This window comes from Anopheles coluzzii, chromosome 3, assembly GCF_943734685.1.
Source record: "Anopheles coluzzii chromosome 3, AcolN3, whole genome shotgun sequence".
Classification (NCBI taxonomy): domain Eukaryota; kingdom Metazoa; phylum Arthropoda; class Insecta; order Diptera; family Culicidae; genus Anopheles; species Anopheles coluzzii.
The window spans coordinates 33,589,066-33,608,293 of record NC_064671.1 but is presented as its reverse complement, the minus strand read 5'-3'; the positions used below and the strand labels follow the sequence as shown (position 1 = coordinate 33,608,293).

Below are 19,228 nucleotides of genomic sequence, written 5' to 3'. Positions count from 1 at the left end.
CATGGGAAGAGAAAGTTGGATGCAGCGTACACCAAACCACTTCAAGTGGAGTAGTGTAGCCACATGCAGCCCGAAAGAGAGCGAGTGAAAACAGACAAATACGAGAGCGGAGCATTGTTTGGGGTAGTGTTGTTGTGGTCTACTCAAAACAACAGGGAGGAAATAATGAATAATGCATGAGGGGAGCAAACAATATTAAGTAATCTTACGTTTGACAAATTTTATTTATTATGTGGTTTAAAAATTAAAATTTAATTTCTTAACAGCAGTCATTTTAAGCAGTTTTTTAATATTATAAAGAGCATTCATTTTTAAAGAATGTAGCCTTCTTTTTATTTGTCACAGTCACACATAGTCACACATAATGAGATGTTCATTTATTTTTAATAACCTTTTATACACTGATACGTAATAATTTACACCAAGTGATTTAATCGCACGAGGAATGGAACAAATCGTAGAAAATATACAAATTATGACCGGTCTCTTATGCAATGCACAATACTAACAACAAATGCAATACCTCATTTTATAGCGTAAAAGCCACTAACGCTAACCACACTAACCCTGACCAGGCGCAACGTCACGTTTCTGCCGACCACTGACCCATATCATTAATGCAATGGCTACACTCCTGTACAAAACAACACTAGCTCGCTCAACACGCTGGCTCACTTTATTCGTCGCAATCGCACCACAAACCCGACGTAAATTATCAGCTGCATTATCAGCACCAACACCAACGCCTTCGCAATGCTCGTCCCATACCCGTACTCGTCGATATCGAACTGCTCCAGCAGCGTGGTCGGTTTCTTGTAATAGCAGTACACCTGTCCGCACGGTATATTGCCCCGATCGTACCCGTACAGTGCCTGCATCGCGCCGTGGAACTGGTACCGAAAGAACGACACCGTACTGAGCGGTCGCAGGATCGCAATCATGTCGCCCGCATTGACAAAGAAGCCCGAAAACAGTATCGGCACGATGCACGCGTTCGCTACGAAAAAGTTTTGCATCTTCACCTCGAAACAGATGCCCCCGATCAGGCCCAGGCTTTGACCGATGACGCCACCGATCGCGAACACACCGAGCAGCATGCCGAACCGGGCCCACTCGAGCGGCTGGCCGGTTAGGTAGTACACGATTGCGAGCAGAAACGAGGGACAGAACAGCTGGAGCGGTAGGTCGTGGATCAGCTTGGCGGCAAAGTACGCCTCCCGGCTGTACCAGTTGTTGGCGATTTCCTTGATCGCGACGCTCACCTCATCCGCATCTGGAAGTGGAAGTGTCATTAGTGATGTGCAAAAGGAGTTAGAATGGGTTAGGGTGAGCTCGATCATGGCAGTGAGTGAGTTGAATCGACAAGAAGAATTTATCTTTTTATCATTTAACTCTTTTAAGTTTTTTTTTGTTAAACTCCTTGCTCTGACTTATAACTCACTAACATTAAGTTTTATTATCACTGTTTTATATAATAAAACAATTTAGTTCATTAATTGAATAAGTCTTGCAACAGTTCAACCTCAACGACTATTCTAATTCTTCGAAGAGACTAGTAAGTCATTGAGAGTGATTTGTGAGTTAGATAAATCATTTGAGAGTTAGATCTTTTTGAACATTTTCACTCTTTGCGGTGAAAAACAACTCAATTCGAGTGAATTAAATTATTCGTGAGTTTATTTACTCTTTCTAGAGTAAAATTCAAAGGAGAAATTTACCTCTTCACGCTGACCAGCAAATCTCTCGCAGTGAATAGAGTCAATCATGAGTTAAATAACTCATTCTAGAGTTTAATCTCAATGAGTGACTCATCTACCAACGTCAACTATTAACTTATTCACTGTAGTTTCACAAGGCTGATGTCATTCACTCTATTGTAACTCACTCATTGCCATCATCACTCCACATTCGCATAAACACTTACAGTTAACCACCGACACTGCGTTCGTAAAATACACGAACGCAAACAGCTGGAAGAAGCAACCAACGTTTGCCAGCACCTTGGCCGCATCCGACCCAGCATCATAGTGTACCGCACCGAAGACGAGCCCCAGCGCCAGATGCATACCGAGTCGAATCTTGAGGAAAAACTCATCCCTCGCCGACGACACCACCGATCGCTTCAACAGTGTGTACAACTGATAATAGCCAGCTGTCTGATAACGAGCAATCCTCTTCCCACCCTGTCCGAGCTGAGCAGCGAGCGTCGTCGGGCTGGACGGTGCACCCGCATTAACCTCTCGCATCTCCTCGTCTACCAGCTGGCACAGCATCCGGTGCGCTTCCGGCTGGTTGGCCGATATCGATTCCAGCGCAAAATCGGCCGGATTGTAATACTCCGGACAGCGCAATCCAACCCGGGCAAACCGTGTCAGCATCTGCTCAACCGGCCCAGCATACAAACAGCGTCCCTGTCGCAGCAGATACACATCGTCGAACAGCTGGAACAGACTGGAAGCCGGCTGGTGGATCGTACAGACGATTGTACGGCCACTCATCGCCAACGATTTAAGGTGTGCAATCACCTGCGTCGACGACACACTGTCCAGCCCGCTCGTTGGCTCGTCGAACAGCATTATCGGTGGATTGGTGATTAGCTCAACCGCTACCGCCAGTCGGCGCTGCTCGCCCCCGGACAGACTGCGAACGACCGTGTTTCGAGCCGTATCCAAACCGACCATCTTCAAAATGTCATCGATTTTGGCCTGCTTGGCCGATTTCGGGGAACTCTGCGGCATCTTCATGTCCACGGCAAACTGCATCGTTTCCTGGACGGTGAGAAACGCCAGCAGTGGGCACTCCTGCTCGACGTACACGCTGCGTGGATCGTTCTCTTCCACCGGCTCACCGTTGATCGTGACGGTACCAATCATGCCGAACACTTGCGCACCGGACAGTACGTTCAGGAGTGAAGACTTGCCCGCGCCGGAAGGTCCCATGAGCGCCACTAGACGACCATGTTGGAAGCGTCCCGACACATTGCCCAATATTTCTTTCTCTGAAACACAATCAACCTGATTACCTTCAAAAGAACTCCGTTAAACGTCACTTTACAACCTCACCATTTGTCCTGTAGACTACATTGCGAAATCGTATCGTTGAGGGGACAAAGTTTTGCAGCGGAGTTGCGGCCGACAGGCGGTTCAGCTCGATCTCTTCGCTGCCTGCCATCGCGTGTACTACTGCCGCATGGCGCTACCGAGGCAACACTGAGTTCGGCTCACTCCGCGCGCTTAGACGCGCTCGACCAGACCGAACTAATCAGTCGCACTATACGGGGCTATGCAAGTGCACGAGACCTTGAGCGGAAAATTGTAACCCTCCCCCACCTCCCTGCACAAGTGCACACGATCGTATGCATTCCCATTCATAGCAATGCATTGGACGCGGGGACGCTCATGATGTACAAATAAACATTTTTTTCCACGACCACAGCAAACCCCACCGCCACAACCAAGCGAACATTGCGTCATCGGTTCGTGCGAGAGAAAGAGCGAGATACACTGCAACTCATGCTGCATTGGCAACGACTTAGTCAGTAAGTGACGCCGAGTTTAGAGCGCTAACGAGCGCCGATAGTCAACAATTAGCTTTGGCATTTTGATGCCGACAACGCAACATGTGTGTCAGGGGATTTTGTACTCCATTCCAGCGGAGCTGGTCACGTATAAGTGAATTCCAAGAAATTTGTAATTAAAAGCAGCTGCACTCCAACCCAACATCTTGATCTCACACCTTCTAACGAAAGATATGAGGTTAAGGTTCATGCTCAAGGTCTGAGAAGCTAAGGCGCGTGTTGTTCTACTCCAGACATTGTTTTCGGATCTTCTCGCCGGTGATGAGAACATAAGGCATTCGTACTCTACAACCAACACCCCTTCAACCGCAACATTATTGGTATATTTTCAATCGAAAGCGCAACACCACATACAGTATGGCTTGAAACGCAACAATAAACCCAACCAGCACGTACACATTCTCCCAGTAGCCATCTTCGCGCGTGTCCATGAACTTGAGAAATTTACCCGGTTTGTTGTAGTAGCAGATATCCTTGGAGCAGGGAAACGCTCCCCGGCCATCGCCGTAGACGGCCTGCAGCGAACCCTGCAGGCTGTAGCGGAAGAAGGAGGTGTACGCCACATACCCGAGGTATTCGTTCATTTCGTACGGTTTGACAAAAAAGCCCGAAAACAGTAGCGACGGTATGCTGAAGCATGGCACAAAGAAGGTTGCCATCTGGATGTCGAACGCGGCGCCGGAGAGGAGTCCCACCGTTTGGGCGAAGATGCCGAGCAGGAGCAGTACGAGAGCGAGCTTGCCGAACCGTTCCCATTCGAGCGGTTGGCCGGTAAGGTAGTAGGCGATCGCTAGAAACACTGACGGGCAGATGAGCTGAAGCGGCAGATCGGCAACGATCTTGGAGAGGTAGTACGCCTCCAGCGAGTACCAGTTGTTGAGCCGCTCCCGCACGAACACTTTGGTTTCGAGTGGAACTAAAAAAAACGGAAAGAGAGAGAGAGAGAGACGAGGAGTTAGGATTCAACCGATAAACACAAAAATAAATACGACTTTTAAAACAACAACTCACAGGTGATAACACACGGCATCGCGTTACCGAAGAAGATGAACAGCTGGAAGAAGAACAGGCAGGCACCGTTCACCATGACCAGCGCCCCATCCTGTCCGGCTTGATAGAAGACGGCGCCGAGCAAACATCCCACCAGTATGTGGGCAATAACACGCAGCTGAGCAAAAAACTGGAACATCACACACGGAAAAGCCGATATCAGAATTAGATTCATCTGAATATTCATGAACCATTTAAAACCACTCGAAAAGTTACTCACAAAATCTCTCGAAGTCACTCGCAACGACCTACGCAATAGCACGTAAAACTGTCTCCACTGGGAGACTTGATATCGGCCGCGTCTTTGGCGATTTGATTTCGTCGCCACGTCAATATCTTCGTCCAGCGGGTCGTTCTCGTCCTTGATGTTGTTTTCCTGCCGTGTCTGCTTCCGGTCGATCGCGTCCAGCTTGCCATACCGATGCACCAGCTGTTCCAGCTCACGCAACGGCTTAGACGCTACTTCGAGCGCTGCAAGAAACAATAACGCTGATAAGGCGGGGCTCATCCAAACAAAAACAACTGTGCGAATGCGACCCTACCAAAGTCGGCTCGGTTGTAGAACTTCGGACACTGGTGACCGGCTTCCGCAAACATGCCGACCATACCGTCCAGTGGGCCACTGTAAATGCAAACACCGCCCGCCAGCAGATAGAGATCATCGAACAGCTGGAACAGGCTGGAAGACGGTTGATGGATGACGCAGACAACGGTACGACCCTCGGCTGCCACTGTTTTCACGTAGCTTATAAGCTCCATTGCGGCCACACTGTCCAACCCGCTGGTTGGTTCGTCCAGCAGTATTATGGGTGGATTGCTGACCATCTCAATACCGATCGAGAGACGCTTCTTTTCACCACCGGAAAGCTTCTTCACCGCCGTACGCATCGCATTGTCCAGCCCGAGGATGTGCAGCACGTCGTTCACCTTCTTCTTGCGCACCATTTCTGATCGGTTCGGCATCTTCAGCTCGGCTGCGTAGTTCATCGTTTCCAGCACGGTTAGGTGGTCGATTAGGTTAAAGTCCTGTTGGATGTAGACACACTGCTGGCGATACCGGCGCCTATCCAGCATGTACCCATTCACCTCGATCGTACCGATGAACCCAGTCTGTCTGTTGGAAGTATAGTGAAGTGTAAGAATTGTGATGTGGAGTTTGTCATCTATCACTCTTAAGCCTACCTTAATCCGGAAAGGATACTCAGAAGGGAAGATTTCCCTGCTCCGGATGGACCCAGCACTGCCACCAACCTGCCAGGCTCAAACCGTCCCGACACACCCTTGATGATGTCCTTGGGCCGCCCGCCATTCCGATCCTTGCGTCGATAGTAGATGTTGCGGAAGGTTAGCGTTAACCTCTGCCCCAGTACGGCATCGTTCACATTAAGTGCAACTGCATCGACACACTCACCGTCTGCCAACTCCATCGTTGCAGGCCGACTGTTCGTGTGGGGGGGGGGGGTTGACACGCGACCAGCACAACCACCACCACCACCACCGACTAGTACCTCTACTCTAGTCGTTGTTGTTGATTAGCAAACAGCAGAGAATGTCTACGCTAATGATCGAGCGAAACTTGCTCTCGGATCATTGATCGGCGGCATTGATTGATGGAACACTTGACACACTGGCGACACTTTTCTTACTACTTATAGCTCTACGATATGGACCACATTACCGTTCACTTCAATTGCAACGACTCATATGCACCACGGTTCACACACGGTTGGCTGACTAACGCGCCCAACCGCTCACGCTCGACGCTCCAATGCAACTGTCGGCGATCGCTGCTTTGGACGAGCGCGCGCGAATCGCGGTCCCGGTCTCCCTTCCCGCAAGGCTTACTCACACCGTTGATCGGATTTGTGTTTCAGCGCCACCTCAGAGAATCAGAGGCTCGACTGCCCTTTTTTTCGCGCCCGGGGCCTGTATGTGTGCCAACCATTAGAAGCAGCTTCTAACTCGTTTTCCTTCACTGTGAGAGCTACGGTGGCTACGGGTGGACCTTATTGATTTAATCAATATCGTTTTCACACACGCACACGGTAATCGGTTACGCGGAGCATAATTTAAACGCCCGAGCACGTAACGAAACCCCGCGAATGGGGTGAACGGTGTTTATCAAACTCTGGCGCTTTCAGAATTAGCTTAGGGGTAGTGCGAAACGCCCTACTCAACAATAGTGAGAATCTGCGATCGCTTCAGATCGGATGCAGTGGGTGGGAAGTATGATTAACATTTTGGTTGTTTTCTTTTGCGTGGGATAATACTGTCGCTTATGAGAATGTTGGTCTACATTCTAGGTGGAAGAAAGTGCGAAGAAATGATCGTGAGTTTTAAGATCGATGAGATCATCCAGGCCATCCAGTGCCTGTTTCTCAAATGCTGAGCACATTAATTTGCATGAAAACATGGATATTTGTTGTGATATCTATCTGATTCATGTTTGTTTTCCAATACGCTTGTAATGTAGTCTATCTTCTCAGTTTATCTATTATCATGGATGGGATTAGATCCTCCCTTCTGTACCATAGTATAACAATATACTCGCTAGCGTAGTGCCATTGTTCGCAAAACAGGTTATTAAGGTCATTAAGATTTCGATTGAATTTGTCTGTTACAGTCCAAGAGTTCTCAAAACAAAACAATTGTTGTGTTTTTTAAATGAAAATTTGCTTTAAACATAAATTGTTTAAACAAAAACTCACAATCCAACGAGTGCATAACCTGTTCTTTGAAACATGCTTTGAAATATAATCTGATTGGATAAAACGAACTCATCTTTATCGTGCTCAAGCTTGAAAATAAAGCTGCATAACATCAAAATTTCAAAACATTCTTCTAAAAAAATTAGAAAATAGTGTAACAATTGATAAGAATTTTTAGAAACCAACTTGGTAACCATCTTGCAATAGAGCTCCATGAAATGTTAAGGCATTGAATGAAAATTTGTTTTTAGAAAACATAATTTATATGAAAGTGAATGAGCATGTATTGGGCATGAATTTACTGGTTTAGTTTTGATAATTTTTATTATTATTATTATGATTATTATTATTATTATTATTATTATTATTATTTATTTATTTAATCTTCAACGGGCCGTATGGTCTAATTAAGATGTAACAGTTCATTCATTGAATCGCCTCAAGTCGAGCAATTGAAGAAGCAGTAGTTGGGCTCCAGACTACGCACGAATATTCCAGAACCGAACGAACGATACAGTTGTAGATAGCTTTGATGCTCATGGGGTTGCGGAATTCATTAGTTGTCCGGATAACCACGCCAAGTAATTGATTTCCTCTGGCTACAACGTCATCGATATGCTGTTTAAAGTTCAAACTAGAGTCAAGCAGAACGCCCAGGTCTTTGGCATGATTTTGTCGATTAACTGCAGTGCCGTCCATGAAGTAGGTACCAGTGACTGGGCTCCTGCATCGACTAAAAGACACACAGTAGCATTTCTCGATGCAGATAGTCAGTCCATTACGCTTGCACCACGAACAGAAGATTTCGATGCAGTCTTGCAGGAATGTACAATCACCTGTGTTGTGAATAGGCGCAAAATTTTTTGCATTTTTTTTTTGTTTGTCGGCAAACAGACTGACACTGTCGGGAGGTAAAGCGAGGGTAACATCGTTGATGAACAATATGAAGAGAAGCGGGCCAATATTGCTTCCTTGTGGCACACCCGAGCTGCTAACTATTTCTTTGGACATGTGCTTATCAATTTTCACGATGTGCGATTAATTAGGTAAGACTTAAGCCACTGTACGAGCGAGCAGGGAAATCCTAGCTTATCGAGTTTAGCGAGAAGAATTGCGTGCGGAAGAGAGTCGAATGCTGCTTTCAGATCTGTGTAAATTGCATCGACTTGAGCTCCGGCATCAATTTGAATTTTGTGTATTTATCACAATTTATTGTCAATTACAATTGATACCATCAGCATCGAGAATAATTGGAATAGTAGAACCGGAGTGAATTGATCAATTCGAATACAGCAAGCAATTCTAGATTAAATGGTAGAATTTATAGAACTTCAATAATATTTAGGCAAGATAGTTATTTCTTATAAGAGAATTACCATTGAGAGTTCTCAATTATTTCTGAATGATTTCCAATTTTAAATTTTTAGGATTTGTGCTACAATATTGTCTATCACTTGTTGCTTAATTTTTGTAATAACAGTTGTTTCAAAAGTGCTAGAACGATGCCATCGTTGGATATTGCCATCGATAGATCCAGGGACCAATTTAAAAAAAATAGGAAGCATCTGAAAAATCTAGCGCTAATAGACATTTCTTTCACATGGACGCTCAAAATTCGCTCTTAAACCCATTCGTAAAAGGCGCGCTATATTTACATCACATATCACATGATTACTTGCAAACATTATTCAAAAACAACTTACCACCCTACGAAGCAGCATAAAACGTAACCAGCATACTTCCCAATTGTGCTTCTTCTCATTTTTTTTGGATTAGTGTCCCGCCCTCGTTTTACACCGTGCAAGCTAGGCGAGAGATATGAGCCGTGTTGAGTTGTACGCACACTCCCTCCCAGGGTACGACAATCTTTTAGTCTTCTGCGTTTCTTAAATGCTACTGCTGCGAAAAGCTGATCCTCCTTTTCCGCCTCCTTGCAAAACAAAAAGCGCCTACTTGCACCACCTTACTACCTTACAATAATAACGCAAACGCTCCTTCCCGTGCTACTACCATCTACCGTAAAATTTGTATTCCCCTCGAGGCGGTGCGCACCCCTTGCTTTCCAATGCGATGGAATGTGAGAGTTGTGAGCGAAGCTGGCGGCCCCCTCCAAAAAAAAAGCTCTGTGTGACGGGACGGGAGGCGGTGCAAACTGACTAGCTTCCTAGCAGAATTGGGGACAGTTAAATCTTATTCTTCATCCGGTACTGCATCACGTAGAAGGCGGACACCCGGAAGACGAAAAATATCACACCGAGCGCTATCACAGCCTCGACAAAGTCCGCCTCGAGCATGTCGACCTCCTTCAGGAACTTCTTTGGCAACACAAAGTGACAGTACGTTTCGTCACAGTCCATCCGGGGCCGGTCGTAGCCGAAGATGGCCAACGCGGCGCCCTGCAGCGCGTACTTAAGGAACGAGATGTGGAACAGCCAGTGCATGATCGGGTGCGCATCGGTCAGGTGTATGAAGAAGCCGGAAAATATCAGGAACGGACAGATGAAGAAGGGTCCAAAGATTGCGCCGTTCTGTTTGGGGAATATTAGAGTATTAAAGCTTTTAAATATTCTCATTCACTTTCGGGCGCCTCTGTTTGGCTTACCTTCACGTCAAACAGTGATGCGACCAGCAGGCCGAGCCCCTGCGCAACCCAGGCGACCATCAGACAGATCAGGGTAAACAGACCGACCCGGAACGCTTCCGGCGGCTGGCCGGTCATGTAGTACGTGATGAGTATGTACGTGACGGTGCAGAGCAGCTGGATCGGAATGTCGGCCACCGTCATGGCGATGTAGTACGCCCGCAACGAGTACCAGCGGTTAAAGTGCTCCCGCGTAATGATCGGCAGCTCGAGTGGAACTGTTTTGGAGAAGGGGAAAAAATGACACTAAATTAGAAAAGCCCCATAAAAACAAAGCAAATTGCGTGCTTTCTACTTACACGCCATGGTCATTGAGCTGAACGCGGTAAACATCAGAAACATGATCGAGAAGAACACGTAGTTGTAGTTGTTGAAGATCTGCGCCGCCTGATTACCGATCCCGAAGTACAGCATCCCGATCAGTGGCGCAATCAGACAGTGGATCGCGAACCGCATCGTCATCAGCGACCGATCCCGGCTCAGTATGAGAAAGGTGCGGAGCAGCAGCAGCGAAAACTGCCGGCAGAAGCTGGTGGTGTAGATCTCATCCCGACCGCACCACCGCTCCGGGTTGAACGACAGCTTTTTGGCGAGTTTCTTTGGCGTGGCCAGCACGGGCGAGACGGGCCGCTGCTGGTTGCGGGCGTCGCCGTTGTCGTGCTCGGGAAACAGGGGCATCTCGAGCAGCACCATCGGTCCGTCCGGGGACGATTCCTTGATCGGCAGCAGCTTGCTCTCGAACGTCGGCGAGAACGGTTCCGGATTGCGGTAGAAGTTGCTCTGCCCGTTCATCATCTTTTCCACCAGACTGTCGTTCAGCCGGCCGTAGTCGTGCGTTGCTATTTCTAACACTGAAATAAGATAGTCAAAAGGTTACAGTTAGAACCTTGTTTCAGTTTTTTTCTAATATATCATTTAAAAATTTAAATATCAATTATCAACTGGTTTGCCAGCGAATTGTCAAATTAAATTCAAACGTCTATTTCTATGGAAATAAAATAATATAGATATAGATTCAGCATTAAAATACAAATACGCATCAAACCCTGTTACAATAATGCTATATATTATTCTGTTATACTATTAACTAGTCTAAACCGAGCCAAATTAACTAGTAAACAAAAAAATACAAAAACCTTGTTACTGCCTTGTTGTCTACTCTTAACAAGAGCGCCTCATGGGAACATAAAACGTTCAGGCAAACTCATGATCAGCGCCATCTATGCGTCAGAGCAGTGAAGCTTTTTGTTCTTAGCTTTGGACGCGCTGCAATGAAAATTACACTGCTGGCAATATTTACATTCCAATTAAGCTTTTTGAATATTTGATAAAACGGAAATAAATTATGAGCATAATTTTTTCAAATCAATTCTACATATTTTACATAAAAATCTTCTTCTAGTATTTGATTTTTTTTGTACAAAAAAAAACCCTTTTGAAATCGAAAATGACTCATCAACAACAGACAAATTTTGCCTGTAATGTTCCCCATATCAATAACACGCTTATCTTTCACTGCTCTGCCCGGAACGTTCCAGTGTATTATCTATAGAGCAATATACAGTATCACGAGCAGTTTAGCCACCTCATCGTGAGAAATTGGAAGAAGCTCAGAAGACCTTGCTCGATCATAATGTTTAAAAAAAACAACCCTCAAAAGTACGCCCATTAAACAAGTGCAACCGCACCCTCCCCAAATACTTACAGTAATCGGACGGATTGTAATGCTCAGGGCAGACGATGTCGAGCTCCTTCAGGAACGACACAATGTTCCCGGTGCCACCGGTATAGATGCATTCGCCCTCCGCGACCGCGTACAGATGGTCAAACATGTTGAACAGCAGCGCGGACGGTTGGTGTATCGTGCAGATGATCGTGCGGCCTTCGCGGGCCAGCTGCTTCAACAGTGCGACACACTGCGTGGACGTGGAGCTGTCCAGGCCGCTCGTCGGCTCGTCGAAGAACATTACCGGCGGATTGTTCACGATTTCCAGCGCGATCGCTAGCCGCTTCTTCTGACCTCCGGATAACCTTCCGGTGCGCGTTTTCTTCGCCTCGTGCAGTCCAATGGCACGGAGTATTTCGTTCATCTGAAACAACAAAGGTGAGGTGAGATTTTGCCGATGTGCACACATACGGTAACGCCCGCTACTGTTGCGCTTGCACTTACGCGAATCTTTTTGCTCGCCGGGCTGAGTTCGGCTCCGATTTTGAGATTGGCGGAGAAATGCATCGCCTCCAGCACGGTCAGATGGGGCTGCAGATCGTGATCCTGCATGATGTAGGCGGACATCCGCCGGAACCGTTTCAGATCCCGCGGCTGCTTGTTGACCAGAAGTTCACCCGTGAAGCCACCCTCACTGGGGGAGGAGGAAAGAGGAACAGGAAACGCATAATGGTGATTATGATGGCGCCAAAAATATGTTGATTTAGTAGGCATGTGGCGGTCGGTGTCGGTGTACAAACGATAAGCCAGTAAACATAAATATGTACCGTGGGGGAAAAAGGGAGCGATACTGATACTATTTCCCCATCAAACTGTTTGAAGAATTCCGTGCCGTGAGATTAGAAAGCGATCGTCTATGGCGCCACCCCTTGGAGAGTGTCATTCTGAAGGTTCCTAATGGCCTTTCCAGCGATCTCGCTTGCGTGATTCATATCACAACCAACCGAGTGCTCTTTGTTTGTAACCACTGGTGTACCAAGAACCATAACAAGGGCTTTATCCTATGCGACATGAAATCGTTGCGGTAGCAGAGCTCCATTTCATATGACGTCATACACTGCACTACACTGCTGTAAGCTCTGTATGGTGGAGTCAGTCGAAGTCAAAAGAAGACGCACGCGTATGGTCTAGCAGTACAATGCCTCCTGCGTGTCCGATTAGCAACCGTTCAAAGTGTCAATCAACCCCTGGATTCATCGATCACCACTAATGACCGTTTACTGCGGGGTGTGCGCGTTTGTAGCGGCTTATTTTTTCTACACCTCCAGCTCCACTGTTTCGCAGACCGAAGATTAAACACCACCGTCTACGGCACGAAACGCGCACCGACTAAGCAATCGGACAATGGCGATTTCAAAGTGCATCACCTCTCCATTCCTCTTTGTTATTAGAAACTCCGTGGTAGGGTAGGCAAGACATGTTGATGTTTATGCTGGTCCTATAAGCTGTGTTTAATCCAAGAATCGTATCCGAAGGCTCGTGTGCTAGGTTCTCTTGGTAACAATTCCCATAACGGCAAAAGGTTACATCCAAGGCTATGATTGATGAACAGTATAGGAAATAAATTCTACCTCCTCAACTGTCCCGTTTCTTGGTTACAAAGTAACGATCACCACGTAGCAACAGCAGGAAGTGCAAAAGCTTCTCCCGACGATCGATGCCGAGCGCCTTTTTCCAGAACTGGCTATCCACACGTCTAAGGTTGTCGAAGTCACTGCACCAGCACCAGCCACCGCCATCCCAATAAACCTGCTATTAAATGCAAATAAACTCGCACTGCAAAACTTACGTAAAGCCCGCCAAAATGTCCAGCAGGGTGCTCTTGCCCGCCCCGGACGGGCCCATGATGGCGGTTAGCTCCCCGGCCCGGAACTCGCCGCTGATATCTTTCAGTATGTCCCGACCTGCGGAAGATAATGGGATACGATACGGGCGGTTATAGATAGATAAAACACACAGCACGCGCCTGCATGCATGCATTTAGTAGGTGTAAAACTGGGGAAGCTTTAACCTTCGCCCGATAAATGGTAAGGTGTCAGTATTGGACGAAAACAGGAAACAGAAACATGGTTGGTGTCGTCATTTCCAGCACAAATTGGGGATGATGAAACACTACACAAATGGGATTTACGATGTGTCGTAATGAGATAGGGGGGAAACTAAACAGCCTGATTGAGGCCTAAAGTTGGGCAATAAGTTGGGGTTTAAACATTTAATCAGGGGTGGAGGTAAAGATGAGTGTCGGAGGAATAGTTCTAGAATTTTTACACCATTCATTTGCACGCGGCTTGTGAAAAAACGCTTATCGACCGATCGAAGACACTCCGTTCTCATCAAAAACCTGTTTTTTCTCACATAAGCTAAACAAACGGTTATGCAAGTCACATGTATTTGTACATCATTAACACGCAAGATCAATTGCTTGGAATATACTATATCGAGACTTCACACGCAACAAAGTAGCATCTTGCAACTTCTAATTCCAGTCTCGGCGCCTACGAGGCGGACCGTGTGCACATGACATATTTGTGTGCATGACTTAGACTTCAGTGAATGCTTTCCCAGTTGCTCCTACGCAAGGGAGTGATATACTTAGAAATTATTCTTGGTGGTGGCCGTTCCAAAAAGAACTTTGCAAGGTAGTCCCAGTCCTTTTGTTGACTCAAAGATTTCATTCTGGTTTGGTTTATGGTTTTATATACTTTACTGTTCACTCCAATTTCACTGTCTTCCACGAGGGACGGTAAATTATGATTGAATTAATCACAAAATAAAAAGATCTCTTCTGATTGGGATGTTGAAATGAACCAATTTTGTTCCTTTTAGGTCCGAAAAAATCCCAACCCTAAATTTGACTCCCTGGTTCACAGTTCAGGGATTGATCTTGAATACATTGACACACGCACACATGCTTCTCGCTCTACGCAACCAGAACCGGTTATCGATGCAAAGCCAGCGGAAATCCATGCAATAACTAGGCCAGTCTTCAGGCCACCAGTGCAGGAAAGTTATAAGCCGATCAGCTGCTTCGGTTGCATTTGCTTTAGCTAACCTCCGCTAAACTCCAGCAGAACCAACCAACCTCACTCTTAGAAGAAGGCATCACACATTCAACGCAAAGCTGAACGTGCCCAGAACAGGTTTTCCACGGGCAGAAGTTGGAAGCCGAGAGAGGTTCCACGTTGGACTCAAATTTCAAACCTCCCGTGCTCCCGTACTGCTGGAACTCCGCCAAGGGAAGAACGCCGATCAATAACATCGCGCTGCGTGTTTCTTATTCTCCTTTCCTCGGGTAATATTCAACCACTACGTGTCAGAAACCGGTTTCGAATCAAGACATTGTCGTCGCGTTGATGAAGAACACGCTGGAGAGTGCATCGCAAACCAGCAGCAGAGCAAAGGGTTTTTTGGGACACCGAAACTTCCAAGAAGGATCTAATTCTAGAGCACGTAGAGCACACAAATGCCGTGCACAAACTACGCCCAAGGCAATACGATTTGTGGGAGGAATCATCATCATCATCATCTAACCTCGTGATCCTCGTGATCCTCCAATTGAGCTCAATTAAAACAATCGAACGAACGTATCTGTGACCGCCGGCCGTTCGTCTTCGCTTTGGAGCAGCGGCTGAGCGCATTAGCTGTCCTTGCCTTGGCAAAAAAATGGCACACGGGTCAATGTTAGCTGCGGGGAACGGAAAGATTATCATAAACTGTCCAGTTCCCTGGCCACCATGGGAATGTGTCATCACAAGCATGGACTCGCGATTGCTTTAAGCGACAAACTGGGGAATATATTTGCGTACATCAGATGCGCATCTGAATGGATTGGTGTTGGCTGTCGCTGCTACAATGTACAATCGTATCAGGAATTGCAAATCTTCCTTCAATCCTGCTCTCTACACCTGTTGCCAGTGGCCGAGAGACATTAACCTAATTCTCTTTCCGCGATGGTGGACTTACTCTTGACAGCTTTGTACGGATGACCTTCGGAAAATCCTCCAACACTTGCAAAGCGCGTGTTCCCGATCATCAAAAAAACAGAGGTTATGTGCGTCATAAATGTTTATATTCTTTCTCCCATCCCCGTGACGAATGAACCACGAAATATACCTAACCTAACGCAATTCGGCAAGCGTTAAGAATGCCTTGGTTCGTTTTGCGTTGTTTGCATTCGATTCGGTTCGAAAAAAATGGGGTTGTTTGTAAATTGCATTAACTGCAGTAGGGAATAGGAAATTGATAATTGGGTGCACCCGCGTGTGTTTGTGTGTGAGAGAGATAGAGAGAGGGTTATGGTGTTTTGGTTCTGCCACACGATATCAATTCGTAAACAAGGTGGAAGTTGACCTCAAACTTGCGGTCCGCGTGTGCACGCTGAATGTACAAAAATCAACGCTTTTGTGTGGTGAAATTGATCGAGCCGGCCGTTTCTGTATCGATTTATTTTCGTAAACAATCATTTACAACAACCCATTCTTTACACATTTCAAGCATCTCCAACCTTCACAGCCATTCAACAATCATATCAAACAAGCTTGACGTAAAATTATATTAACCGTTTGCTAACGTAATCGCGTCGCGAATTTCCCGTACCGCAACGCAGTTGCAATCGTTCGCGCGTGCTCATATGCTTCGCGCCGCAGCTCAAACGCATACACACATGCACATGAAATGCAAAATATTTTATTTAAAATGCAGCACGGTGCGCCGTTTCGTCGCGCTTCATTGCGCAGTGAGCGATACTTTCGCGTGCGCTTCCATCAAGCACGGTTTATGCCCCGCGATGGAGTGCACATTCGCTGCACTTGTCGGTGTGCAGCACAATGGAATCTAAGGGTGACGATCGTGCACTAAGGGACGAACCAGAGAGGCAGAGCATGCTCGCCAGAGAGCAATGAAATGGTTTCATTTTCTAACGACAACACATCTTGTTAGCTTTGGATACACAGGGAGTAGAATTTCTGCCATTGCTCCCAGTGGCTGTGAAATTCAATGCTCAATGCGTGATGTTTCCCGGTCGAGCTTATCAAGCCCTGCGCGAAATGGAGCGTAGTTTCAGCGCGACAAAGAGGGCCAATCGCTCAGCCCTATCGGCGATTAAACTTTGGCGAGCAACTGTTTGCTAGCGCGCTCAGCAATCAAACCCCTCCAATCGCAAGACATTCGAACTCGCGGTGACTAAGAAAACATACCAACCGGGAAGTCAAACAATTCGTCTGCCAGCACACAAGCGCACCGGGGACACCGTTGACCGGAACGGCTGTCGGGTGGGTTTGATTATCAATTCTACTTTTTTCCTCGGTGCGTTTGTGTGTGTGTTTTTGCCGGTCGTGAATTTGCAAAGCGATGCGTCGTCCCACTCAGGGTGGACGGGGTTAGATTAGAAAAAAAACAGCAAATACAGCCACCATCGGATTGATAAGTGGTAGCCAAGTGGTGCGGCCAAGCGAGCTGTACGCACGGGGCGGTCAAGAGGACAGTGGTATGAATAGTTTTAAGGTCAGCTAAAGTTTTTAATTTGAATTAAACATAATTTAACTTGTAAAAAGCTCCAAACCCTGGCTAGTGATACGTAAAATCGTCAAAGATCGTAAGCATTATTTGTTCAAAACCAGGTCGCTTCAATGACAGTCAGTTCTAGTTTTGAAGTATAAAAGAAAAGAATTGCCTACTATCAATTCCATTGAACGACAGCTCAAAGAGTAGCATAAGATCGAGGAAGCTTTTCCTTGAATTTTTCGTTCAGTACAAAAAAACATGATCGGCCAGTACTGCCGTTTAAGATCTCTTCTCCTGGTCGCTTAAGAAATAGCTCTGTTCCAGCACATTTTATACGAATAACCGGGGTTAAGAGATTGGGAGGCGTAAATAAGTACATAGATATGGTTGATGTCAAACTTCAGATGATGAAAATATAAAATATAAAATATATCTCTTACATACAGAGAAACCCTTAATCTAAAGTACTTATATGATTCTGACTAGTCAAAAAAATCCTATAAGCTATGCCTATCCTATAAGCTTGTATCAATATAGCACCGCATAAGAAGAAATAAGCAAACAAACAAATACAGTGGAACGTCGATTATCCGGGCAGCTCGGGACCGGGCGGATGCCGGTTAATCGATTTGCACGGATAATGGTCCAAGAAATGTCAAATTCATTTAAAAATTAAAAAATCCACTAGTTTTATGATTAATTCACCTTGAATTAATCGATAAATCGTTATTAGAATATTATTTTAATCAATAACTATAGATTGGACCACAGTTCATGAACAAAACTAAATTTCGAAAACACCACTAGACACTACAGAGCTGCACCAAAAACTGGTTGCCCATTACATTTATGCGCACGGTTAAGCCACCCGCCGGTTAATCCGCCCCCGGATAATCGACGTTCTACTGTATATCGAAGAAGAAGAATCCTAAGCTGAAGCAAGAATGCGAGTCCTAGTCCATATTAAAACTAATATTGACCCCATGTCCATCCTAGTCTTGATATTTCTCGACGTGTTCGTACGGATCAAAGTACTGTTAGCGAGAGCGCTTCAGATTCGGATTTCAACAAATGCAGCTTCAGATCTGTACAAATTTGGTAAAATACTGCAAAAGTAGCCACTAATCCATCTCCAAAAATAAGACAGAATGGCTAGAAATGACTAAGTTTGGTTCCAATTTTGATCGTACAAGACTCTGGAAATGATTAGGAGTGGATATGGGTAACAAAGGACACTCTTGAGATTGCTACCATTGATGTGCAGCATTCTCGTTTTTCGTTACCGTTTTTTCAGCCCATGCACTTTTTACTAATTTTGCTGTAAAAAATCATCATTTTACTCATTGGTAATCTAACACCATGCACTGTATTTGCAAATATCAACATGCCCCGCATATGCCACCGTCGATTGAGATACGTGCACGAACGCCGGCATACACACACACACGCGCAACACAGTGCCACACGCGCTACCCTAGACGCCTTTGTCTTGGGCGAGATTTGTCGAGAAGTCGAGTGCTGCGAGTGTGTTTATTTATTAGGCGCGCCCAGGGAGGAATGGTTGAAACGGGGTCAACTCCGACAGGCCCGCGGGTATGATTACGCGTGTCGCGAATCTTCTGGACGGTCGAGGACGATTCTCATCCCCTCATAACTCATCACTTCTGGAGTGCGGTTTCCGCGGGAAGAGGACCGTTTGCATGATCATCTTTATTTAACTCCTTACTACCCCCAGATAGTGCCTGGTTCTCGAGTGTGTGTGTGTGTTGTGCAACCGCTCCCCAGAACTACCCCGTGGGATTCGCAACCGATTTGAAATTGCAATAGAAACAACGGCTCTCTGTTTTTGTCTGTATGGGTGTGAATCCGGTGACAGACGCCACACCCAAACACGGGGCCACGAACAGAGAGCGCATCCTTTGTGTTTCACTCGCTTACCCGTACGCTCCAGTTCCGGAGCGCCGTGTCTCGAGCTCTCGGAGATCATGATCTCGCCTCGTCCGCGCAAAAGCTGGTCGGAACCG

General features: G+C 46.3%; 3 protein-coding genes across 3 annotated transcripts in view; all 3 read right to left on the bottom strand.

Annotated features, from left to right (window-relative positions):
* Positions 1–272: 272 nt before the first annotated feature.
* LOC120957888 (ATP-binding cassette sub-family G member 4-like) lies at positions 273–3,650 on the bottom strand. Its single transcript, XM_040380312.2, has 3 exons — positions 3,063–3,650; positions 1,925–2,998; positions 273–1,273 (listed from the first exon to the last, which is right to left on the bottom strand). The coding sequence occupies exons 1-3, from the start codon at positions 3,169–3,171 to the stop codon at positions 672–674; spliced, it is 1,785 nt and encodes a 594-aa protein (XP_040236246.2). The 5' UTR covers positions 3,172–3,650; the 3' UTR covers positions 273–671.
* A 208-nt stretch (positions 3,651–3,858) lies between these two features.
* LOC120957887 (ATP-binding cassette sub-family G member 4-like) lies at positions 3,859–6,600 on the bottom strand. Its single transcript, XM_040380311.2, has 5 exons — positions 5,810–6,600; positions 5,170–5,741; positions 4,848–5,098; positions 4,589–4,757; positions 3,859–4,493 (listed from the first exon to the last, which is right to left on the bottom strand). The coding sequence occupies exons 1-5, from the start codon at positions 6,052–6,054 to the stop codon at positions 3,892–3,894; spliced, it is 1,839 nt and encodes a 612-aa protein (XP_040236245.2). The 5' UTR covers positions 6,055–6,600; the 3' UTR covers positions 3,859–3,891.
* Positions 6,601–8,956: 2,356 nt separating this feature from the next.
* Positions 8,957–19,228, bottom strand: part of LOC120954747 (uncharacterized) — a 35,380-nt gene continuing 25,108 nt past the window's right edge. The window contains exons 12-17 of the mRNA XM_049608226.1: positions 13,492–13,606; positions 12,147–12,336; positions 11,682–12,066; positions 10,276–10,827; positions 9,938–10,194; positions 8,957–9,863 (exon numbers count right to left, since the gene is read on the bottom strand). Coding sequence (XP_049464183.1) covers positions 9,519–9,863; positions 9,938–10,194; positions 10,276–10,827; positions 11,682–12,066; positions 12,147–12,336; positions 13,492–13,606 — 1,844 coding nt within the window. The 3' untranslated portion in view covers positions 8,957–9,518. The remainder of the gene's footprint in view (positions 9,864–9,937; positions 10,195–10,275; positions 10,828–11,681; positions 12,067–12,146; positions 12,337–13,491; positions 13,607–19,228) is intronic.

What these genes read in the sequence shown, in the direction of transcription:
- LOC120957888 (XM_040380312.2), bottom strand. Translation starts at nt 3,171, where the DNA reads ATGGCAGGCAGCGAAGAGATCGAGCTGAACCGCCTGTCGGCCGCAACT. An exon ending in TGTAGTCTACAGGACAAATG is followed by an intron (nt 2,999 to 3,062) that starts GTGAGGTTGTAA and finishes ATTGTGTTTCAG; the next exon opens with AGAAAGAAATATTGGGCAAT. An exon ending in CGCAGTGTCGGTGGTTAACT is followed by an intron (nt 1,274 to 1,924) that starts GTAAGTGTTTAT and finishes TTCCACTTCCAG; the next exon opens with ATGCGGATGAGGTGAGCGTC.
- LOC120957887 (XM_040380311.2), bottom strand. Translation starts at nt 6,054, where the DNA reads ATGGAGTTGGCAGACGGTGAGTGTGTCGATGCAGTTGCACTTAATGTG. An exon ending in GAGTGACTTCGAGAGATTTT is followed by an intron (nt 4,758 to 4,847) that starts GTGAGTAACTTT and finishes GTGATGTTCCAG; the next exon opens with TTTTTTGCTCAGCTGCGTGT. An exon ending in GATGCCGTGTGTTATCACCT is followed by an intron (nt 4,494 to 4,588) that starts GTGAGTTGTTGT and finishes CGTTTTTTTTAG; the next exon opens with TTCCACTCGAAACCAAAGTG.